Source organism: Aethalodelphis obliquidens, unplaced genomic scaffold (genome assembly GCF_003676395.1).
Source record: "Aethalodelphis obliquidens isolate GAN/ISIS:26980383/991018 unplaced genomic scaffold, ASM367639v1 scaffold3, whole genome shotgun sequence".
Lineage (NCBI taxonomy): Eukaryota > Metazoa > Chordata > Mammalia > Artiodactyla > Delphinidae > Aethalodelphis > Aethalodelphis obliquidens.
In genome coordinates, this window is record NW_020837947.1 from 48,135,626 (window position 1) to 48,161,135 (window position 25,510).

The window sequence follows — 25,510 nt, forward strand, 5'->3', positions numbered from 1 at the left end:
TTTGATTTATTAACGTTTTGCTTGACAAATTGTGACAGAGAGCAGCATTTATTTTAATATGATTTAGTCACCCTAATTTCTTTCAGAATGCAGAGCTAACAATGAAAAAAGTTAAGTATGGCCTGGTTATCTTCTAACCTTCAATTTTAGGTGATTTTGGACAATTACAGATCTTGTCATGCTGAAGAATCACACTAGGGCTTTTGCTGGTGACCTTTGGTTCCTAACTAGTTCCTTAGAGCTGGTCCTCCACAGTCTGTGGCTCAGCTGCTCATGATGGCAGCCTGAAGGCCTTTGATGGTAGTCATGTCATCTGTGTACAGATGCTTCTACTGCTCCTATACAAGGCCTTGTAAAGATAGGTATGGTAGTGTTTCTTAACAATGCTCTGGATACTGTGACACACAGCTTACAAATGTAAGAAGGTATTATTGAGGTGTGTTCTAGATACGGGGCTGTGATTCTTTCTGGCATGTCAGTTTTTCCATCATCCATACCATAGCCCAGTAACCAGAGCTTGCAGCAGAGTCCTGCACATCTGCTGGTCTGAGTTAGAGCATAGTGCTCTACCATCTGTTTGACAGGCAGGTGATACACACTAAGAATCGCACTTCTAAGAGGGCCAGCTTCAAAGGGGACGTGGTTTGACTCACAGTGGCTTATGAGGCCTCTGAAGGTTCAGCTCGGCGACAGGGCTCTTTTGATGATCCTGACTTTAGTATAGTTCTCTTAGCCTATACTGACAAACACATTTCTAGAAGGCTATTTGCCAAGTTAACTTCATAGTCCCTAAAAGGGTATATAGTCAAGATACATTCCACAGTGACAGCAATGGCAGAAACTGGTTAGGAGTGAAGGCGTACAGAAGGAGCCCCAGTACTTTGAGGCCTATGTGTAGAACTGAAGAATCAATTCAGACATACTATTTTATTAAATTAATTTTATTGAAGTAGAATTTATGTACAATAAAATATACCCATTTTAATTACAAATTGATGAATTAGGACAAATGTGTATGCTACCACAGGCATTCTATTTGACCAACACCGTAGGATGATTCAAGATCCCTTACTGAGAATGATGGTGTCTTCGTCAAGAGGGGACCTTGCATTTAAGGACTGATGATTCGTTTCACTGGGAGATTATTTATGATGGTTATTTTGTGTGATCATATTTTCAACTAAGCACACATCTGGGTAGAAGTCTTCTGTTGGTGAGGACTGTAAGTCAATTAAGTATTGTTTATTTGCCAAGTGTGCTTTTGTTCTCATAACCCTGGCCTGGAGTGCATCTCTGAGAGACTTAGGTTCTAAGCCTGGGTCTGCCACTGTGGACAGTGGACTTAGTTGAGGTTATAGGTTTTTTTGTGTTTCTTCATGAGTAAAATGAGAGGGCTGTTTGATAACTTCTACCTCTGGCATTCTTAATTTCTCATGATAATAAGAATGAATTATTTGATTTGAATGTGACTGTCACAAATGTAAATGGAAAACTACTTTCTACCAGTGTTGCTTCTCTGCAGATGGATTGTACTAGTTAATGAACAGGATAGCATCTGAATACCTTTGTAGCCTTGTTTCCTGGCCTTGCTGTCAGTGTGGAATATATCTTGATTATACTGTTGGTGACCTTGAAGTTTGTTAGGTAAATTGCCTTCTAGATACATGTGTTTGTCTTGCATAAAGCTTTTTATAAAGGCTGCTTTTTATTGGTTCTTGTTAGAGAAAAGAAAACCTTATCTCTGCTGTTCAGGCCTGTAACCACTCCTAAAAGGCAAAGACAAAGAAGTGCATTGTTAACTGTTGTGCAGAGCTGGGCTGGCAGCTGTTTACCATGAACACCGAGGTTTAATTAACATAGGTACCCGTTACAGATACCTCTAGACCATTTTAAGGTAAAATGAAATTAATCACAGCCTTTAGTATTATGGACTGCTCATTTTAAGACAGCCTACATCTAGTTATTGATACATAATTTCTAACTGGGAAGGAATTTTCGCTGAGAAAGAGCACTTTAAATAGTGGTTAGGTTCTCTGAATACAAAGGCCTATTTAACCCACAGTACACCTAAAGTATGACACTAATAGAACTATGGAACCTAATGTCCATTTTTCTGGATTTCTGTGGGGGAAGTACTGGTTTTTAGACCTAGAATGTTTGCTTTATAAACATATTTCGTCCTTCTAAGGTGTTCCAGACAGTATGCTGGGCACTGGAAATACAGGGATAGGTAAAATACAGTCCCTTTCCCAATGAATGCGTGGTGGGGAAGATACACATAAATTGATAATCATAAAATAGTAAGGTTCAAAAGAGAAACTGTAAAGTATGTTCAGGGATTAGCTGTGCATAAGGTACTGAGAGTACAGAAGCATACCTAACCAGTTGGGATGGGGCTCTCTTGGAGGACTGAGCTGAATCTGAAAGGATGAGTAGAAATTTATAAGAATGACTTGGGGGACGTGGGTGGGGAGAACATTCCAGGCAGAGGAGACAGCATGAATAAGGGAATGGGGTAAGAAACTGTGAGCGCTTTGATATTACTGGGGCAAAGCAAAAAAGTAGTGAAAGAAGAGGAAGAAGAAAGAAGTAGGGACCAGATTACAGTGGATCGTAATTGTCACGTTTAGAAGCATGGGTTTTTCCTGTGGTCAGTCAGAGCTGAGCTGGTCAGGATTTTGCTTGAGAAACACAACTGAGACAGGGATGTGGAGAATTGGTTTGAGGGTGCAGGGATAGCAGCTTTCTCAGGCTGTTGTAATGAGCTGGTTGAGAAATGATGAAGGCCTGAATCAGGTCAGAGGTAATCAAGATGGGGGCGGGGAGATAGCAGATAAATCTTTAGGAGGTAAGATAATCAGGCCTGAGGATTGGTTAGATTTTAGGAATAAAGGACAGGTGTTCAGACTTTTGCTTTTGTTGATTGAGTGGCTGAGAAGGGAATACTATCAGAAAGACAGTGAAGATTCAGTTTGAACAAGTTGAATTTGAGATGATGTGGAGATAGCCAGCATACAGTTGACATATCTCTAGATATATAGACGCTTAGAGACCTAGAGGTATAGATTTTGGAGTCATTGGCATATGAGTGATTGTTGAAACCCTGGACTGAATTAAAATTAGGTCTTTAAAAAATCTATATTCAGAAGTGAGCTTGGCATATTTCATGGTAAGTGCTCACTCTGGTTTCTTAACAATTTCTTTCAAAATTGAGAACTTGCCTACCAAATGACGATGAATACTGAGCATTGGCAATTTTCATTCATTCATTTAATTGTTCATTCATTCAACAAATCTATTTTTTTAATTGACATCTGCTGATTGTTTTATTTAATTTTTCACTTTAAAAACAAGACCAAAATCAAAACCTCTGAACTTATACTTTTCAACCTGAAAGAATCAAAGAATATAGTTATAATTCTAAAGTAGCATCAATAAAGCAAGTGTTATTCTTATGAGTATTAATGGACTATACTGAAAGAAGGTAAAATATAATACTCTTATTTTGTACTTACTTTGAAATGCTGCCACTGAACAGATGTTTATTCTGAAAGATGCTACTATGAAGTTTGCAGACTCAAATACTGATAATCGTTATGTAAAAGTAAATTTATGGAATAACTAGAAAACAGGCTGAATTGGAACCTGTGGATAGTTTTATGATATTAATTAGCAACATTTTTTTAAAGATATAGAAAGCTATTGTTTTAATATAAATTAGAAGTTTTAAAACCATCTCCCTTTAGTGCTTTCAATTATCACATAAACCAAAGACCCAAATAATTTCAAATGATCACAGATACTATTTAGGCAAAAATTCTCATGTGTCAGTACTTTTAATGTTGTGCACATCAAATTATAGTAAAAAATGACTATAAAGATGCAGCCCCTCTATTTCCATGAACAGCACACTGCATTACAGTAAACCGAGCTTATATTCAACCATCAAATGTGGTTCTCCCATTATTTCATTTTGTGACGGGTCATTAAGAATATCTTCAAGTCCAATAGTCTCATCATTACCCCTCAAGATATCCAATGAAAGGTTTGAGCTGGGAAGAAATGGAAGACACTGAACCTGCTGCACTGCCTTGAATTCCATTTGTAGTTTTAGTGGAGCAAATAGACCCTGGATGTTTCTCAGTGTGGAAAAGTTCATTTTATCTTGGTTGAGCTGGAAATTTTTTTCTGTTAATTCAAGAGGATGACTGGGCAAAAGTTCATTTTTCACACAAGAAAAATCTTTTCGAAGAAGATCATGACTTTCAAAAGGTCCACTTGCTGAAAGTTCAGTAACTGGAATACTGTCCTTTAGCTGAGATCCAAGTCCTCTGGCATTCACCTTCAACTCGCTCTGCGAACCCATTCAACAAATATTTATTAAACGCTGTATGCCTGGATTTTAGCAGATACATAAAGTGGTGATAGAAATATCTTCCCTGCCCTTTAGGAGGTTGCAGTCACAATAATCAGATTCTCTATATTTTTAAATCCTTTACTGTCAATGAAGTTATTTTAAGAGGTAAAATTATGATAGACTGATGCTACTAGCAAATGACTATTGTGCTTAAGAAAAAAAGCATGTCTCTCACTCTTAGTTCTTTGTCCTGTTTGTTACAATACAGAATCTTATTTGTTCAAGGTGAACAATGGAGAACAGTGTAAAGAAAGGAACATAAACTGAAAATTTTCTCCTGGGAATGTACTTCTGTATGAAATGTGACGAGAGTCATGCCACTTCTGTATTTAAAGAAAAGAATAGTTGTAGCCATTAATATTAGGCTAGCACTGTTCATTGTTCAGAAACTAGTCCAGTTGATGTCTGATTGGTTTTTTCCTATTATTCAGGATTGTAGACAGTTGTGTTTGTTTTTCTGTCTTCTTTACTGGTGCTGATGAGAGTCATCTTGTGGGTTTCATATTTTTTTTCCAAATGTCCTGGTGTAGGAAGTGTAAAGCAAATGTAGTAGGATAATTGTATATCTTTAGGCTGTTCTATTTATGATGTGCCAATTAACTGAAATAAATTTAACCCTGTGAAAAAAATTGATTCTATAAAAGGAAAAAGCAAATCTAGAATACATGCAAAAACATCATGAATGTACATTCAAGAATTAACTAAATTCTGCTAAAATATAGATATTTCAAGAATAATTTCTGAGTAACCATACTGTTTATCACATTAATTCCCTGACTTTTGCCTTTAAAATACAATTTAACTAAAACGAACCCTGCAGCCTTGATTTGTCTGTCCAATTTTATTGCTGATAACTTGAATATGAGACATCCAACTCCTGCCATTTCTACTGTTGCTATGGTAACTAAAGTGTGCAAACCCAGCAGTATCACTTTCTTTCACAGCTGGCATTTTGTGTTCACAGTAAGAAGAGGGGTTTTAGTAAAGCATAGTCTGTGTTAACTGGGATGTAACTAGGTCAGAACAATTTTGGTATCCTTTTTTCATTCTTTTAGGTTTGTACGTGTGTGTGTGGGTGTGTGTGCATGAGCTGCAGTTTCCTTTGTTTTTTAATAGCATATACCTTCACTTAATTAATCACTGTCAAAGTTAGTCTTTTGAAAATTCAGCATAATATCTGTAAACACAACTCAGTGTGGAATCTTGAGGGTTATATGGAGTTGTTCAGAGACTTGCCCCTAGCCCTGTAGGTCCTTGAGTATTTCCCTTAAGAAGAAGAAAATCGACGTGAAAATGCTTTGAAAAGTTAAATGCATTTTATTTTTTTTATTTAATTTTCCATTATGATTTATTACAGGATATTGAATATAGTTCCCTAAGTTAAATGCATTTTCATGGTGATCATGTTATTTATTTTGCTGTTATTTTGAAACATCAAGTATCTTATGACCATAACACATTCACTCGTCCTGAAGGGGACAGATAAATCCCAGTTAAGAGGTGTGCATTAAAAAATGATTCCCGGGCTTCCCTGGTGGCGCAGTGGTTGAGAGTCCGCCTGCCGATGCAGGGGACACGGGTTCATGCCCCGGTCTGGGAAGATCCCACGTGCCGCGGAGTGGCTCGGCCCGTGAGCCATGGCCGCTGAGCCTGCGCGTCTGGTGCCTGTGCTCCGCAACGGGAGAGGCCACAACAGTGAGAGGCCCGCGTACCGCAAAAAAAAAAAAAAAGATTCCCTCTGTGATTCAAGATTTTTACTTGACTACAGGAACCCTTCTCTATGGATACTGCCCAAGCTCTAGGTTCCTTTCTCAGACTGTACAAAAGAGCTCACAGTCGCTGCTCCCCTAAACCATGTCACCACTTCTGCCCTCATCTCAGGCCTCACTCTTAGAGCTTCCATGGGCTTCAAGTAGATCACGTCAAAGGTATTCTCTACTGTCTTCAGAACTAGCTAGATCCTCTTTTCTCTCTCTCTCTCTCTCTCTCTCCTCATTCCATTGTGGTTGTGCTCATATTCATATTCTCTGTTTCCATATGGTGTGACTGCAGGAACTTCTAATAAGAGCTAACAGTGATCCAAGATGAACTTCCTGCTTTTCTCCCATTCAGCAGCTCATAATCTATTTTCATTTCTTATACGAAGCAATTTTTGTTCCCTTATATCATGCTTTGTGTTTTTATCTTATATATTTATTTTAAAAGGATTTAATTCCTATATCCAAAATTTAGGAATTGCGAACAGTGTAACAGATGGTACATAAAATGGTTTATTTGATGATTTTACAATTTAAAAAATTGCTATATCCCAGAGATTCCCATTCTCACTAAGGCCTTGAAAAATGTACTCTAAATCTGCCTTTACCTTTTTTTCCACTTATTTGGGTCTCATTTATTGTGTCTAGCTTCTGTAAATGCACAGAAATTATTTTTTCTGTGTCACCAGTGACCTTCTAATTGTCCCAGAGTTGCCTCTTCTCAGCTTTCATTCTGTTGCACCTGAAGGCTACCTCTTCCTTTTTAAACTCTTAGCTTCTAGAACCCTATGCTGACCGTTTTCTTACCTTGGATGCTCTTTCACTAGTTCTTTCACTGGCTCTTGTTCTTCTACCCTTTATTCCTCTCAGCATTATTTTTTTCTTATATTTTTAAAATACCATTTATCTACTTGTAAACAATACCAAAATATACAAAATCAAACATTATGGAAATACATAATGTAGTAGAAAATGGTAATCTCTCCAAACCCTGCTATCAGAGATTGGGCAGGATATATATAAAATAAATTATGCAATTTGTAAAAATTATGGGTAAGATGGATAATATAACAAAACGATGCTAATTCTAGTCATGAAAAACCTAGTCTTTCCGAGCCCCCACGTCATTCTGTCTGACTGGCACCCCTCCCTAACCTTTGCCCCACCCCTCCTCTGCTGCCCCTGGGCTAACTCCCCTCCTCTCACGTTGACTGCAACCGCACTGACCTCCTTGCTCTTTCTCCAGTGAGTCACCCTGCCAGCTCCACCAAGGTTTTTCCTCACTGCTCCGAACACCATGATCTTGCTCTGCTGCAGATCTCTTTGCAGCCCTCATCAACTCTCAGAGCACAGGCTAGACAGTGCTCAAGAACCCATTCAGGGGCTCCCCTGGTAGCGCAGTGGTTGAGAGTCTGCCTGCCGATGCAGGGGACACGGGTTCGTGCCCCGGTCCGGGAATATCCCACATGCCGCGGAGCGGCTGGGACCGTGAGCCATGGCCGCTGAGCCTGCGCGTCCGGAGCCTGTGCTCCGCAGCGGGAGACGCCACAATAGTGAGAGGCCCGCGTACCACACACACACACACACACAAACCCATCCAGTTCTGCTACCCAAATGACTTGTGCCAAAAGCAGAACCACTGCAAACAGCAAGCGAGCACTACCTAGGGTTTCCTTCTCTTTAGAATCATCAGTGCCTTACCACTCTGTTCTCCCCGATGCCCACTGTTCTCCGTAGCCTGTCTCTGCTTTACCTGTGCCTCAAGCCTTTCAAGTTGCTCTTCCCTTATTACTGCACTTTCTTCACGTCTTATCCCAGATGTTACCTTCTCAGAGAGGCATTATGTAAGTAATTTAAAATTATGCTTAAACGATGTTGGAAATAACACCCTGTCATCCCACTCCCAACAGCACCTATCCCCATTCCTTGCTTTATATATTATCTTACAAAGCATAACAGTCAGGAGCCTATCCCTTAACTCAATAACTGGAATATTACCAATAGCTTGCTTCTATTTATGTTTCTTCCCTCATCTTGTCTTCTTGTCTCCTCCTAAGAGGTAACAAATATCCTGAATTTTGAACCTATTATTCACTCCTTTTAAAAAATAGGTTTATCACATTTGTATATATGCCTGAACAGAACATTTTTTAGCTTTGCTCGGTTTTAAGTTTTATGAAAATGGCATCCTGTGTATATAGTCTTCTAAAACTTGCTTTTTTTCTCTCAACATAATGCTTCCAAGATCTGAACATTTTTTACTTTTGTCTGTAATTCAGTGATTTTCACTGCTGTTTTAAAATTCATTGTGTGACTCTACCACGATTAATTTCTCCATTTTCCTATTGGCTAGAAATTTGAGTTGCGTCCAGATTTTTTTTTTTTTTTATTACAAACTGTGCTGCTATGAACATTCTTTGGTGTTTCTAAAAATGGAATTACTGAGTCAAAGGGTATGCAATTGTTCAGTTTTGCAAGATGATGCCAAATTGTTTTCCAAAAAAGTTGTACCAATTTATTCTCCCACCAGCAATGTATTGGAGCTCCCCTGAGGTACTTCCTACTCAACTGTTCTTAATTTTTAACCAATTTACTAGGTGTAAAATGGTATCTCACTGTGATTTTAATTTGCATTTTCCCCATTATTGATGAGGTATAGCATCATCTTTTCATATGCTTAGTGGTTAAACATTTTCTTCTTTTTGTTAAATCCCTGTTTGGACGTTTTGTCCATTTTTCTGTTAGCTTGTTTTTCATATTGATTTGTAGGAGTTCTTTATTCTGGATACTAAACCTTTGTTACTGATAAGTGTTGCAAATACTTTTGCCTGTCTGTGCTTTGTCTTTTTATTTTCCTTATCTTTGATGATTGGAAGTTATTTTAATAGACAAATTTATGTCTTTTCTCTTATGGTTATTCTTTGTATCTTGTTTAAGAAATTCTTCCTCACCTCAGAAAGATATTCTCCAGTTTTTTTTTCCTCCAAAGTTTTAAAGTTTTGCTTTTCACATTTAATTCCTTAATCCTCCTGAAATTGTTGTTTATATGATATGAGGTGAGGATTCATTTTACTTATTTTTTTCCCACTTAGATAACCTGTTGTGCCAGCACCACTTATTGATTAGTTCTTCCTTTCTCCACTGATCTGAAGTTCTCTCTCAGTATTTTGGTTCCATCTGGGTTCTCCATTCTCTCCCATTGATCAGTTTGTCTATCCCTGTACTAGAACCACACTGTTTAATCACTATAGCTTTAAAATAAATCTTGATATAATGTTTTGAGCCAGATTCCTCGCCTCATCCCCTACCCCTAACACTTTGTGAGTATCTTGGCTATTCTTAGCTCTTTGCTCTTTCACATACATTTTAAAATCAGCTTTTCAAGTTCCACAAGGAAACTCTGATGGAATTTTGATTGAAATTGCATTGAATATACAGAGAAGTATTGGGAGAATTGATGTCTTTACTATATTGAGTCTTCTTATCTATTAACATGAGCTCTTAATTTATTTAGAACTTCTTAATATCGTTTAAAACAAGGTTTCAAGGTGTTCTGTATAAAAATCTTGTAAATCTTTTGATATATTTATTCCTAGGCACCTTATACTTTTTTGTTGTTGTTGCTATAGAAATGCTGTCTTTGAAAAATTATATTTCCTAGCTTTTTTTTCCTGATATACAGAAATACAGTTGACTTGTTCATATTGTTCAAGTAGCCAGACGGTCTAAACTCTCTTACTTTTGCTAATAATTTGCCTGTAAATACTCTGGGCTTTCTATGTAGGTAATTATATTATCTGAAAATAACAATAGTTTTATTTTTGCCTTTCTAATATATATGTCTTTAATTATTGTTTTATAGTAATAGACTTATAGTACAGTGTTGATTTTAGAAGTGTTAATAGTGGGTATTCTTACATTATTCCTGATTTTAAAGGAAATGATTTCAATGTTTCTTTCTTAGTTTTTGATATATACCCATTATCAGGTTAAGGAAGTTTTTTCTAGTCTAACTTGCTGAGAGTTTTTATCATGACTGGGTGTTAAATTTTATGAGCTGCTTTTTCAGCCTCTATCAAGATAATTAAATCATCTTTCTTCTTTAATCTGTCACTGTGGTGATGGACTTATATAGATTTTCTTATATTAAGCCATCCTGGCATTCCTTTTTCTGGATTTGGCTTATTACTATTTTGTTTAATATTTTTGAGTGGAGTTGGCCTGAAGTTTTTCTTTCTTATCCTTTTTTGGTTTTTCTGTCAAGGTTATACTGGCTTTCTAGAATGTGTTGGGAGTATTCCCTCTTCTTCTATTCTCTGAAAACGTTTGAATAAAATTGAAACAATCTGTTCATTGAAAATTTGGAGAACTTGCCTCTGTGATCATCTGTTTTCTTGGTAGCAAGATTTTTCTTTTTAACATCTTTATTGGAGTATAATTGCTTTACAATGGTGTGTTAGTTTTTGCTTTAAACAAAGTGAATCAGCTATACATATACATACATCCCCATATCTCCTCCCTCTTGCATCTCCCTCCCACCCTCCCTATCCCACTCCTCTAGGTGGTCACAGAGCACCGAGCTGATCTCCCTGTGCTATGCGGCTGCTTCCCACTAGCTATCTGTTTTACATTTGGTAGTGTATATAAGTCCATACCACTCTCTCACTTCGTCCCAGCTTACCCTTTGGTAGCAAGATTTTTAAGTCCAGTTTTACTTTATTTACTACTTCTTGGTTTCTTCAGGTTTTCTAATTCATTTTGAGTCAATTTGTAGGTTACAGTTTCTTGAATTTGCCTATTTTGTATATATTTTTAAATTAATAGATATAGTTTTTTAATAGGGTTCTTTTATCTTTCTAACCTCCACTGAATCTATAGTTATGTTTCTTTTTAAAATTTGTAATATCATCTATTTGCACTTTCTCTCCTTTTGATGTAGTTGTCCTAAAGGCTTCATAAATCCTCTCTTGTTCATAAATTCCTGTCCTTACCTTTATACTTCTACTTTCTTTTGTTTTAGTCTGTTGAATTTTGTTTTGTTTTAACTTCTTAACTTAGGCACATAATTATTTTGAGCCTTTCTTCCTAACGTAAATATTTAAGGCTATACATTTCCCTTGTAAGTTCCACAGGTTTTGATAGGTCATACTATCATTATTCCATTTCTGAGTATTTTAAATTTCTTCATACTTTCTCCTTTTACCTTTGAATAATTTAGAGGTATTTTTACATTTCCAAATATATGGAGTTTTAGATTTATACTTTTGTAATTGACTTTTGGGGGGGGCTGCATTGGGTCTTCATTGCTGTGCGTGGGCTTTCTCTAGTTGCGACGAGTGTGGGCTTTTCATTGCGGTGGCTTCTCTTGTTGCAGAGCATGGGTTCTAGGCGTGTGAGCTTCAGTAGTTGCAGCACATGGGCTTCAGTAGTTGTAGAGCGCAGGCTCAGCAGTTGTGGCGCACAGACTTAGTTGCTCCACGGCAAGTGGGATCTTCTAGGACCAGGGATCGAACCTGTGTCCCCTGCATTGGCAGGCTGATTCTTAACCACTGCACCACCAGGGAAGTCCCTGTAATTGACTTTTAACTTAATTTCATTGTGGTCAGAGAACATAGTCTGTTTGATAACAATTCCTTGAAATTTCTTGAGACCTGCTAGTACACTAACAACATTTGTAAATGTTCCATGTATGATTGGAAAAAAAAAATGTGTACTCTCTAATTAAAAAGTTGTGTATATGCCTGTTAGATCAACTTTGTTAATTGTGTCGTTTGGATGGTCTATATCTTACTAATCTTTTGTCTGCTTGACATATCAATTATTGAGAAACGTTTGTTATCCTTGGTCTTTTCCCTCCCTGAAATTATATCAAATACATATATATTTCAAGTACATAATGAGTGTTAGGAGTGTTCTCTCTTCCTGGTGAATTGAATCTTGTATCATTACATGGTGACCATCTCTACTCCTAATAATGCTTTTGTCTTAAAAGCTATTTTGTCTGACATTACTATAGTTGATTCTTTTAGCAGTTTGCCTGCTCTTTTAATAGGCTTTTACTTTCAGCTTTTATGGTCCTTCCACTCAGATGGATCTCTTGTAAATAGTATGTGAATGGATTAAAGTATGTTTTTAGCAGGAAAATGTATTGTTTTAGTCCTTAGGCCTAAGCTAGGAAGTTTTTCCTACAGAAAGGGTTTCCTTTTGCTTCTTCTGGTTTACTTTAGTCCCCATGGGAGTCTTGACTGATTGTCAGGGAACAGGCTCAGTTTCTTCACCTTGCTGGTGGTCCAGGGTTCAGTGTCCCCAGTGAAGTGTGTTACTGGCATCTGCTCCCAGGTCCATCCTGCCTTTCCTTCCTTCTCCAGCCCTTATTTGGGGGTGGGGCTGGGGTTGTTGTAGATATCCTTATCTCAGTGGTTCCCGAGACGTTTTGGCACCAGGGACCAGTTTCATGGAAGACAGTTTTTCCATGAATTGGAGTGGGGAGGATGGTGCAGGCGGTAATGCGAGCGATGGGGATCGATGGGGAGCGGCAGATGAAGCTTCGCTCACTTGCCTGCCGCTCACCTCCTGCTGTGCGGCCGGACTGGTACTGGTTTGGGGCCCGGGGGTTGGGGACCCCTGCCTTATCTCTTGTGAGATCAAGGATCCTTCAAGGAACGTTTCTTAGGCAGCATATATATTGTTGTTCTGTAATGGCAGGGTCTCCTAGAGCACCTACTCAGCCATAATACCAGATGCGGAAATCTCTTTGTGTTCTCCTTATTTAATTTTTATCCACAGTACTTATCAATACTGATGTACTGTACATTTGTTATTTATTGCCCTTCTCTTCCCACTAGAATGTAAGCTCCATGAGGTCAAGGATCTTGCCTGGTTTTGTTTACTACTGTATCTCTAGCATCTAAATCACTGCTCGATACTGAATCAGTATTTGTTGAATGAGTGACTATGGAGGGAAGTGAAGGTGGTGCAAAAAAGCAATGCCAAATCTTGAACTTTTCCCTTGAAATGCTCTTATGTGTTGCTCCATGACCATTGTCACAAGTTAGGGACCCCTTACTTTTCCCTTGACTGTTGTAACCACTTCCAGCTGGTCTCTGTCTCTACTTTGTGGTCCACCTTTCCTTCTCAGTTCATCCTTCACAGTGCTACCAGAGTTTTTTCCTAATATAGATCTGATTATCTCACTGTCTTGTCTCGGCTTAGCCTATAGCATAAATTGTAGTTTCTTTAATGTGACGTTTAATTTGCAACATAGTTCCTAGCCTTAGGAATGCTCTACACTGAGCATTCTATGCTCTAGTCAAAATCAAAATACTTGTAGGCTCTCCCAGTATGTCATGTCCCTGGGTTTTCTTTGTGACCAGGCTCTTACTTTTAGGGTTCTCTAAGCCTGAAAAGTCATTCTTCTGTTTATGCTTATCAAAATCTTAGGCACTCTTAAATTCATCTAAAGTCATCTCCTTCCTAAAGACTATCCTGATATTCACTGAGCAGAATCATCTGTTCCTGGCAATTTATTTTGCTATTTTGGTACTTTCTGTAATCTGCCTCGTACTCTAAAAAGTAATCTGTCTGTCTTTCCCTACTAGATATTAAACTCCTTGAAGTCAAGGGCTTCATGTTTTATTTCTCTTTGTTTCCTGAAAGTCTGCAGGACAGTGTTTTATACATAATGGATCTTTGATAAATAGTTGTTAAACTTGAATCTTGAAGGTTTGGTTTTTCGTCTGATACATTTTTCTCTTTCTGCTACAGTAAACTAATCTTGTCTCATGTCTTCAATTATCACACTCCAGTGACAATAACTTTCAAATCTAAATCTTTGGGTTTCCCTGGTGGCACAGTGGTTAAGAATCTGCCTGCCAATGCAGGAGACACAGGTTTGAGCCCTGGTCCAGGAAGATCCCACATGCTATGGAGCAACTAAGCCCATGCGCCACAACTACTGATCCTGCGCTCTGGAGCCCACGAGCCACAACTACTGGGCCTGTGTGCTGCAACTACTGAAGCCCATGCACCTAGAGCCCGTGCTCTGCAATAAGAGAAGCCACCACAATGAGAAGGCCGCGCACTGCAATGAAGAGTAGCCCCCGCACTGCAACTAGAGAATGCCCGCATGCAGCAGTAAAGACCCAGCGCAGCCAAAAATAAATAAATAAAATATAAATTTATTTTTTAAAAAAATCTAAATCTTCCTATTTCCACTCCCCTGGCTAGTACAACTAGGCCTCTCATATCACTCAAACTCAATGTGCCTTCTCCTTCTCTTTGTTGTTCCCCCTCCCAAATCAGTACCTCTCATAAATTTTCTATCACAAGGGCACCATTCTTCCAGTCACATAAACTCAAAACCTTAATGAAATCTTTATCACCCTTTGTCTTAATCTTCTGCCTTCAACTAGTCACAAAGTCCTGTTAATTTCTCCTTTAAAATGTTCCTCAGCTCCATAACTCCCTCGTCATTTCAGCTGAGAAGTCCTTGGATGAAGCGCTTATCACCTTACACCCAGTTCTGATACCTCCCTCTTTCCTGTAATCTCACTGCCTGTAATGTGTACAAAGGTCCGATTACTTCACCTGGCAATTAAGACTCTGCAGGGTCTAGGTTCATTTTACCACCTCCAACATGAGTCCTCTGCCTTCTGTCAAGTCAGACTTATTACTCTCTCCTAAGCTTGCTTTGTGCATAGCCCTTACCTTTCTTTTTTTTTTTTTTTTTTTTTTTGGTACGCGTGACTCTCAGTGTTGCAGCCTCTCCCGTTGCGGAGCACAGGCTCCGGACGCGCAGGCCCAGCGGCTATGGCTCACGGGCCCAGCCGCTCCGCGGCATGTGGGATCTTCCCAGACCGGGGCACGAACCCGTGTCCCCTGCATTGGCAGGCGGACTCTCAACCACTGCGCCACCAGGGAAGCCCAGCCCTTACCTTTCTTCTGCTCTGCCATTCTAGCTTCTGTTCATTTTTCAGGATCTGGATGATGGACATAGCCGCTGCCCCACCTCCAGTGAACATTTCCCTTAACAATGGAAGCTCTTGTTAATTCCTTCTTTGAACTTTTTTTTTCTTTAATGCTTATTGTTTTCATTGAAACTTTAAAAAGAGCTGGAAAATTGGAAGAGATCTTAAAAGTAATCTAGTTTAGCCTCTAACCCAAGATCTCAGTCCTCTCCATAACTCATAATTAGCATTACCTTCTAGAATTATACAAAACTTCTGATATTTCTTTCTACTTATGTAGTGAGCATCTGGAGGTTAGGAACTTGGTTTACTGTGCCTTTATTTTTCCTCTTAATTCTTTGTATGGTTAGTATGGTTCTTTCTCCCTAGAAGACACTAAAAATATATTCATTGATTAAATAAATGAATCATAAATTTTTCTCTCCAAAGAGTTTACAGAGGAGACTTACTTGCCCAAAAGTGTGTATCTTCACAGTTTCTCTGTTTCCAAATGTCTACAAAAAAGGATGACTTAAAAGACGCTGGGTACATTTGCAGCCTACTCTTTTCTTTATATAGCTCTGTATTAGCCTTGGCTTTTATTTTCCTACATCTTGAGATTATATTTGGAATTTCTCACTTTTACATGAACTATGGCTGAAAATGTGTATGAATTTTAATGGAGTTTGCTGAATGTTGACCATGTTTTCCTATAGTAGTAGCTTAGAAATATTTAGCAAGGAATATTCCACTTGATTCATTTAAATGAAGGTAGTTATATTGTGGCTGGAAATTTTATGTAAAAATTTTCAACCACAAAAGCCCTTTATTGTGGGCAGCAATAGGACAGCTTATAATTTGTGCAGGTTTAAGAATTATTCTTACTCATTACTTTTGTGGGGTAAATAGAAATGACAGCTTTAATTCCTTTGTGATTTTTTGTATGATATGATTTTGAAAATAAGATGTTTCTATAGCAAGGATGTTTTTGGAAAGTTAGTGCTAACTTCAAGTATGTCAAATGCTTTAACTATATAGAGGGTACTTGATATTCAATTATAGTTTTGATGAAAATCCAAAAGTGATATTTTCATATTATAAGAACTTTTTTCCATTTTAGAGCATGTCAAAAGAATAAATATAGTAATTTGAATGCTCTATTTTTATTTCTAGAAACCAGCAAATATCCTAGTAATGGGAGAAGGTCCTGAGAGGGGCAGAGTCAAAATAGGTAGGTAATTATTTCTAAAATAATTTACTAAGAAACTGAAGTGACTGCAAAGATGGTTTCCCTTTTTAATACTCTTATTTAAGTAGTTAATTTAAAAATTAATTCCTCATAATATTTGTAGAAAAGATGTTGGGAAATGTAGATAGATAGTTTATAAAATCCCTCAGATTTATTCCCAAAATAAGGTTCTATAATTCTAAGCTGAAGCAAGCAAAAAATTCATTCCCATACAATACCCCAAGTGTGTGTTTATGCTACTGTTACTGTCCTGCACAGTCACCCTAAACATAATCTCTGAATCTTACTTTTGTCTCAGCTTTACCAAATGTTTCCCGGAATACATCCCTCTCACCCTGACCTAGTACATACAGATCTTCACAGATACCTCCCCCCGCCCTCCCCTCCCTCCACCACATGTCCTGTGCCAGGTACCAACATATCTTTTCCAAATGAATGTATATATTTATAGACTCTCTTGCTTGCCAGTCTTAGATTAAGGCACTGGCAGAAGTCTTGTCTCTGTATTAAAAATTTCTTTGCAACTTGAAAGTTCTGAAAGAAATTGCCATCATTTATACCTATGACATATTTGGGGAGAAAATGAGCTAAGAAATGCTTTGTTCTAATTTCTTATAATAGAACTTAACATTTATTGAATGTCCAATGCTTTTTAGAAAGATCTTAAAGTAAATTTTGTTTCAGCAACCTGCTTTCTTTGCTGTTAGAATATATCATGGTCGAAGTGGTGCGGAATTGTGCTAACTTGACATACTACAAATTCAGTCTGTCCTGCTTCAACCAAGCGTGCCCTGCTGCTTGGTTTTCTACTTCTTCAATTAATTCACTAGCCCACTTCCTGAAGAAGCTGTTCTAAACCAACTTTTCTTTCTTTAAACCTCTACTCTGACTTTACTGAGATTGAGTCATAAAAAAATTCTGTTGTTGTTAGTTAAGAACCAGGTGGCTGCTTTCCTTCCCTTTCCACTTTCCTTCCTCCTCCCTCCCATCCCCTTTCTACCGCTCCTCACTTTTCTGTTTCACTCTCACACTTTTACTTGGAGGCATTTATTGAGTACCTAGTTTTTCTAGACCCTCGTGAAAGGGAAATAAAGGATGGTCCTTCTATGGGGGACACTAAGGTAGATACTTTCAAACGTTATCTCATTTGCTTTACACAACCACCCTCTATGGTAGATACTGCAGATAAGGAAAGCTGGATTTAGAGAGACTGTAGCTTACTCAGCCTTTCAAAGGAAGGACTTGAATTCCAAGTCTGGGGTCTCTTTCCCTCCAAACACTGCTGCCTAGTGATATCGGAGTTATCTGGTATGACCTCACTGACCACTTTTTGTCAGCACAGCTCTGCCTTTGAAACAGTCTCAGAGAAAGAGTGTCTCTTTCTCCTCAGTCCTATCTGATGTCCTTCCTAGCTTCTAAATATCTTCCTGCTGTACTTGAGCCCTTCTTATTACAGTATCTCCATTCTCTCCTTCTCAAGTTTCTCCTCTTCACCTTTAAACATTCATAATCCTCACCCCAATTTTTTTTAACATCTTTATTGGAGTATAATTGCTTCACATTGTTGTGTTAGTTTCTGCTGTATAACAAAGTGAATCAGCTATACGTGTACATATATCCCCATATCCCCTCCCTCTTGCATCCCCTCCCACCCTCCCTATCCCACCCTCCCTATCCCACCCCTCTAGGTGGTCACAAAGCACCGAGCTGATCTCCCTGTGCTATGCAGCTGCTTCCCACTAGCTATCTGTTTTACATTTGGTAGTGTGTGTGTGTCACTGCTACTCTCTTACTTCGTCCCAGCTTACCCTTCCCCCTCCCCCTGTCCTCAAGTCCATTCTCTATGTCTGCGTCTTTATTCCTGTCCTGCCCCTAGGTTCTTCAGAACCTTTTTTTTTTTAGATTCTATATATATATATGTTAGCATACAGTATTTGTTTTTCTGACTTACATCACTCTATATGACAGTCTCTAGGTCCATCCACCTCACTACAAATAACTCAATTTTGTTTCTTTTTATGGCTGAGTAATATTCCATTGTATATACGTGCCACATCTTCTTTATCCATTCATCCGATGATGGACACTTAGGTTGCTTCCATCTCCTGGCTATTGTAAATAGTGCTGCAATGAACACTGTAGTACATGACTCTTTTTGAATTATGGTTTTCTCAGGGTATATGCCCAGTAGTGGGATTGCTGGGTAGTATGGTAGTTCTACTTTTAGTTTTTTAAGGAACCTCCATACTGTTCTCCATAGTCATCACCCCAGTTTAACATAAATTTTCTCATATCCATTTTGTTTTCTTTACAATTTGTTCAATTTTTCCCCTTGTTCCTCTACTTCTAAAATACATGATGTTTACGCATTGTTTTCACTTACCCTAATTTGTTATTATCTGATGTCTTAATTCTGCCCCTCTATTGAAACTGCTCTCTAAAAGGCCATCTATGATCTCTGTCTTACCAAATCTAATGGCCTGTGTTTAGTTGTTGTTTTCCTTTACTGTCTTGTTATTTGTTCTTCTGGCTAGTCTGGCCTTGTGACCGTCTTTTCCTTTGGTCTATATGACATCATGTAATTCTATTTTTCTATCTACTACTTTTGCTGTTACTTCTGTATTTTATTCATTTTTGCCTCTTTATTCCTATTACCTTTTTGTTTCAAGACAGCCTAGGTACTGGCTTGGGACATGGCCTCCCTCCACAATGACTTCTTTAGGGAATTGATACGTTGTGGCCTCAAAAGCTTGGGTTCTATGAAAATGATTCTAAGATCTGCATCTCAGATTCTGTTCTCTCACCCTAGATGAAATGTTTATCTCTATTTGGATGTTCTGCTGGCAACCTATATTGCATTAATTCCAAACCAAATTCATCATCATCATCTTATACTTTCCCATGCGGTACCAGTCATCACATTTATGCCAGTCACCAAACTTAATGTCTTCTCCTTATTCTCCCAAATAGCCCTACTACTCCTCAACATAAATTCTGTATTCTAGCCAGGCCAGTTAATTGCCTTATTGTTAAGAGTTTTAGGATTATAATTCTATCCAAGATTAAAGATAAAATCAGGGTTAAAAGTAAGCAATAATTGGTATTAAAGGTCTAGTGAACGATTAATCTAGTTGATTAAATTGTTTTTAAATTTTGTTTTAATAGCACATTATTTTTTTAAAAAATCAGTAATGCTCTGATGTCTGTGCTTCACACTTTATAACAGTTCTTTTTTGACTGAAAGGGAAAGAAAGCATAGTCAAATGGAAAACATACTGTGCCCTTCCCTGTATCTGAGGCTTCCCCTCCCCAGCAACCTGAAGACTTCCAGGTCTTACCTAAAATGCTCATCGCCGCCTTTACTGTTCACAATGATCCATCCTTCAGAATCCAGCTCAAGTTCCACTTTCGATTTAGTCCACTCCTACAAATGTTTATCAGACATTGTTCCAGATAAAACTGTGAAGGAGACATAACCCCTTCCCTCAAGGGACTTCAAGTCTAGTAGAAACCAGCAGCAACTCTCCTTTAGTCTTACAGTACTTATCCTTTTTATTTTTATCTACTCCATGTATTTTGTCATCTCACCTTCATGTAAGCTCCTTGGCAGTAGACACTGCCTTCTGCTGCTTTTCTATCATTTGATACTGTCTAATTAGCACCCACACCAGAATTTTACTACCCCTGTCTGTTGAATTGAACAATTTCACTCATATCTATTAGGAAACACCTATTAGGTGTTTATATCATAAACTCACTCATATCTATTAGGAAACACCTATTAGGAAAATAGGTGTTAGGAATGTTTAGGCTAATTACCTTTTGTCTAAATTAGTAATTATTTGAAAAATGGTTTGAAACTCCTTTAAAGTTCATACAATAGATGGGAATTGTTTTTAAGAATATTTATTGTTTCGTCTGGGCTTGATTTCATTTTTCAGTGAATAGATGTGGCTTATATAAAACTTAGAAGGTGGAGAATAAGGGGAGAAATACTGGCTTTAGCCTTTACTTAAAAATAGCATGATTTTCTATGTATGAAAGAGTATTCCATCATATTACTTTGCCATCAACAACAATCAGCATCTACTAAATATATAGAGCAGTGCTTTGAGGTAGGTGTAATATTGGTAGAATGGTTTTGAATATTTGCGTTTGCTATAGGGAAATTTGCTTAAGAAAGTGTAGGCATCAGCATAGGCATCCTTGGGTAGCTTTATTTTTTAAGACCTGGGTCCTCCAAAGCATTCTCAGAAAGTCTTGTAAATTATTCAAACTCTAAAGAAACAAAGTCACTGTAAATTAAAAATTTAATGTATATCATAGTATATTGGTTTTAGATTAAATGATACTCTGTAGCTGAAACTTTACTATTTGTGCATTGTATAGTACACTAGGGACCCTTATACAGTCAAAATATACTTACTGTGTATATATTTCATATTATAGAGGTTTATCATTTTTGTGATTTTTGCCTTTGTGACATGCAGTTATCATATGTGTAATCTATTGGATATCAGTTCCATGGTTAAGAATGTAGCTGCTAAATTATAACATGTTTGTACTGGCATTTTCACTTCCTATCCCTGTGACTTTGGGCAAGTCATTGAACTGCTTTGGGCCTTAGATTCTTCATCACAGAAGTGTGGCAAGGGCAGTACTTATTAAACCAGCATTCTTATGAGGATTAGATGAAGTGATGTATGATGTATGTGAAAACCATTTGTAAACTCTGAAGTGCTTTATAGGTATAAGGTATTTATTCTTTAGGAAATCTTAAGAAAATTAGTCACCAACACCTTATTATAGTAGTAGTCTTTTTACTACTTTTGTGTACCTCTAATATTTTAGTTATCTTTGGTATAGACCTTTGTTAAATGCTGAATTATAACATTCTCTCTTATGTGTTCTATGTTCTTGGAACCATGTATGTGATGTGCTGATAACTATACAACAACTGGCTCTCGGGGGGGAAAAACCCCAATTTGTAGCATTTGCTGTTTTCCGTGATGTAAATACTCCCACCATAGCCAATTTCAAGCCACAAACATGACGTTACTGAACAGAGTTCAGAAGATGTGTATGAATTGGCTCTGCTGGGTCCATGAGAGCCAACCAACTCTAGCACACACTGAACTAAGATATAGTCAGGTTTTTTCGATATATAGGCATACAGAAGTCATAATCAATCATGGAAACTTTTAGACTATTTTCTATTTTAAAAATATTTAAGAATATTATTCTGTCTCTGAAAGCCAGGAATCTGAAGTCAGACCTGGATTCTAATTCTGACTCTGTAGTTACTAGTTCTATGACCTTGGACAAGTCAGAATATCTCTAAGCCTCAGTTTCTTCATCAGTAAAATAGGCACAATAGTAGTATCTACCTCAGAAGGGGAGATTTGGTGCCTGGTACAGAGAGAGGAAAAAGGATTGCTTTATAAGGTTAGTGGCTATTGTCATCAACCTTGCATGGTTATAAGAGCATACCAACCTGATTTCTTACTATTTTATTTTTTAGCTGACATGGGTTTTGCCAGATTATTCAATTCTCCTCTAAAGCCACTAGCAGATTTGGATCCAGTAGTTGTGACTTTTTGGTATCGGGCTCCAGAACTTTTGCTTGGTGCAAGGCATTATACAAAAGCCATTGGTAAGTTAGTCTAAAATGATTTACTTATAGTTGGTAAGTATTACATTATCGTATCATTATCATATGATATTGCATTATCATAAATACTAAATGGTATAATAATAAAGCTGCTTTGTAAAAACCACTTTAAATTTCTTTGTAAAAGTCCTGTTGTTTATATTCCCAGATTTTGTAATCTGGTAGATTTGGATTTTTAACTGTATAGGAGAATATGATTCCTTTAAAAAAAGAAATTTTCTTTCAGAGGATAGAAGTATCTGATCTTCTTGAGTTGCTATAGAAACAATAACATGCAAATGTTATTTTTTACTTACTATCAATCAGAAGAACTGGAGAGAGGTTTAGACTTGTTTTCTTCACAAAAAGAGAAAAACGGGAGTAGTGTAGTTATTGGAGAGAGCCCCTTCTATTTGGGGAAAAGTTAGTCAGTCAGTCCTTTCCTAAGCAAGAAACAATATGACTAATCTTTCTCTCTTGCCATTACAGTTTTCAGAATGGCAGTTTCTCCATTAAGGTAGGAAATAGAGCCTGGGTAGATTAGCTGTGCTCAGCATCTTGCCATCTCACCGAGTGAAAAAACTGAGTAAGAAAACCTGTTATAAACATACTCTGTAAAATTTTAAGTCTCCTTCAGAACAGAGGCATCAGAGATTTTGCTACCTGTCATTACAGTGTCCTCAGAGGTCCCAGCTGCTAATTGAGGGAGTCAGGAAGAGAGAGCTGTCCTCAGACCTAGATATTGCTTTAAAGGAGGTAAAAAGAGAGGGGAGGGAGGGAGTAAATAGTACTGTTAATGTGAAGGGCTAGTTCTGTAAGGTACTTAAATTTGCTCTAAGTGTGTTTCTTTAAATTTTCCTTTTCTTGAATTTTCTGTTTACTTGTATTAGACTAATATCTGTTTTGACTACATTTAGCCGCTTTTGTTGAGTTCTATTTGATAAAGGCACTTAAGCTGTAAAATTATTAAAAATAGACAAGTCAGCTCAATCCTTTTTCTGTTAAGCTTATGAAAAACCTGCTGGCAGCCAAAGAACTATAAATGAAGTTCTCACGTTTGAAAAGATTAGACTCATAATTAACCTATTCATGGGTAAAAAGGGAAACAAAAATATAGTAATGTCCTCATTCGTCAGGAGGTCTGATTTCTGCAAAACTCAGATACCCAGAACACATTTATACTTTCTTTGTCTAGGGATTGAGACACTAGCACAGTGCGGAATATTATAATTCTTCGTAAATACTGCTAAAGGATTTTGTTAAATTAGTGAAAAAGGCTATGAGTAGCCACAGCACTGTGAGGAAAACCAGTTTGTGTTTGATAGTAGAGGAGTGTGAGACTGACCTTAGACCTGTCCCCTGGCAGTTGAGCTTATAGTAATAAGGCCCCTTACCAGAGGCTGCCACTCTGTCTGCCAGGGACAGTGGTAGCTGTCTTTGAATAAAGGAGAACTACAAAAAGCCAATGGAAGGGATGGAGCGGTCCTTAGAATGAGGAGTGAAAATCAGACCCTGACTCTATTTACATTCCAATGAATGACTTTTACTGAGGGGCTATATTTTTGAGACATTTAGAATTATGTTTGCTTTTTCTGTTATTAGGTCTCTCTATTGAGAACAGTAAAATCTAGACAATCTCAGAAGGTACCAGAGGATAGGAAGAAACCAAATGTAAGCCAGAGAGAAGGGGAGTGTCAGTTGGAAGCAACAGGGGGTGCCTTAGAACAGGACTGATGATGAGATAACCCAGGGCATAGGGTGGGAGTACAGGATGTGACAACAGCAGACACCCATGTGCATTGGGCTCTTACCAAGCACTATGCAGTCTATGTCTAGAAGGGAGATTTCCAGGAAGAAAAGGCAGGTTCAGCCAAAAACCAACTAAATGATGCCCCACCAAAATCTGTCTCACTCTGAGATTCTTAGCAAACCCATGGTAGTGAGGCCTCTGTTTAACAGGTACCACTGGTGATTCTGTTGTATGTGGTCCCCACACTTTCAGAAGCATAGTTTTATGAATATTTTCTGATTAACTGCTCTACTGTTGGAATAAAAAATAGATGTGTTTTTTTGGAAATAAAGGTAATTGGGTATGAATTGGAAACCAACTATATTTCTTATTTCCTCAGGGTAAAGAGAACTGAAATTGAATTTTAACCAGCTTGCGACTTACTTGCTCAGTAAAAATAAGATTTACGAATTAAAGATAAAAACATAATTGCTAATTTCTAATTTTAGTCAAGTCCCAATTACTTATTCTGGATAGCAGTTAAGAAAAAAGCTAAGACATAGAAAAAGAGTAATCCCCACATTAGTTATCTTTAGGCTTGAAGTGTATTCATAGCAGATGTAATAAATACACACACATTCACTCATTCTTTTTTTTTAATTAATTAATTAATTTATTTATTTATGGCTGCATTGGGTCTTTATTGCTGCTCGTGGGCTTTCTCTAGTTGTGGCGAGCAGGGGCTACTCTTCGTTGTGGTGCGAGGACTTCTCATTGTGGTGGATTGTCTTGTTGCGGAGCACGGGCTCTAGGCGCACGAGTGTCAGTAGTTATGGCACGTGGGCTCCGTAGTTGTGGCTCACGGGCTCCAGAGCGCAAGCTCAGTAGTTGTGGTGCATGGGCTTAGTTGCTTCGCGGCATGTGGGATCTTCCCGGACCAGGGATCGAACCCGTGTCCCCTGCAGTGGCAAGTGGATTCTTAACCACCGTGCCACCAGGGAAGTCCTGTGTGTTGTTTTTTAAAAAAAATACTTATTAAACAGCATTTATTTAAAAAAATAAATAAAATACTTAAAATACTTATTAAACAGCATTTATTTAAGTGGGTGAGTATGAACATACATCTTACAAAAATTCACATGTACATTTGGCAAAACATTGTGAATATAACATTATACTCTTAGAATCTAAATTAAAACTATTATAGTCTTTCAATGTATAAAATCCAAATAGAATAATCCATAACTGGTTATTTGAAATAGTTAATAAAACTTTGAAAGATGCCTAATTTTATCTTGGCACATTGGAGAGTTGGGGCACCATCTAAGTGAATATGTTCGGATCACATCTACCTCTACTGGTGTCGTACAGTGTCTATATATACTTGTATTTATCAGCTTCTAGAGCTCACTGTTTGTTGAAAAAACTGAAGCTGGTGTCTTTCAGACAAAAGTTGAGTTTTTCCAAATCATCTTGTGCGATCTGTACTGTCTGTCTAGACTGACAGCTCAGAAATTCTGCTCTGTCATTATGCATTTGATTGCTTTAAAGAAATGTATCACCGCACCTGATGATGATATTATTTCAGTCTGTCAGATCTTGAGTATTATGCCTTGTAGTAGGTTATCAGTTGACTCCTTTGGCGATTAAATTATTAATAGTGGTTTGAAAGGCTTTTGCCTAAATGTAAATGCATTGCTTGCTAAATTGAGTTTCCCAAGCTTATCTTGATCAGGAAATTTACAAGAAAATGTATTTTATTT

General features: G+C 37.7%; 1 protein-coding gene and 1 pseudogene across 4 annotated transcripts in view; one reads left to right on the plus strand and one right to left on the minus strand.

The window, feature by feature from the left end:
- CDK19 (cyclin dependent kinase 19) overlaps nucleotides 1-25,510 on the plus strand; it is a 179,577-nt gene that overhangs the window by 139,204 nt on the left and 14,863 nt on the right. For all 3 annotated transcript variants that reach the window (XM_027088697.1, XM_027088689.1, XM_027088703.1), the window contains 2 exons: nucleotides 16,293-16,350; nucleotides 21,890-22,021. In XM_027088697.1, coding sequence (XP_026944498.1) covers nucleotides 16,293-16,350; nucleotides 21,890-22,021 — 190 coding nt within the window. The remainder of the gene's footprint in view (nucleotides 1-16,292; nucleotides 16,351-21,889; nucleotides 22,022-25,510) is intronic.
- On the minus strand, nucleotides 3,818-4,381 carry LOC113610499 (proteasome maturation protein pseudogene; annotated as a pseudogene). The gene has a single exon (XR_003429109.1). The product of XR_003429109.1 is annotated as a proteasome maturation protein pseudogene (transcript).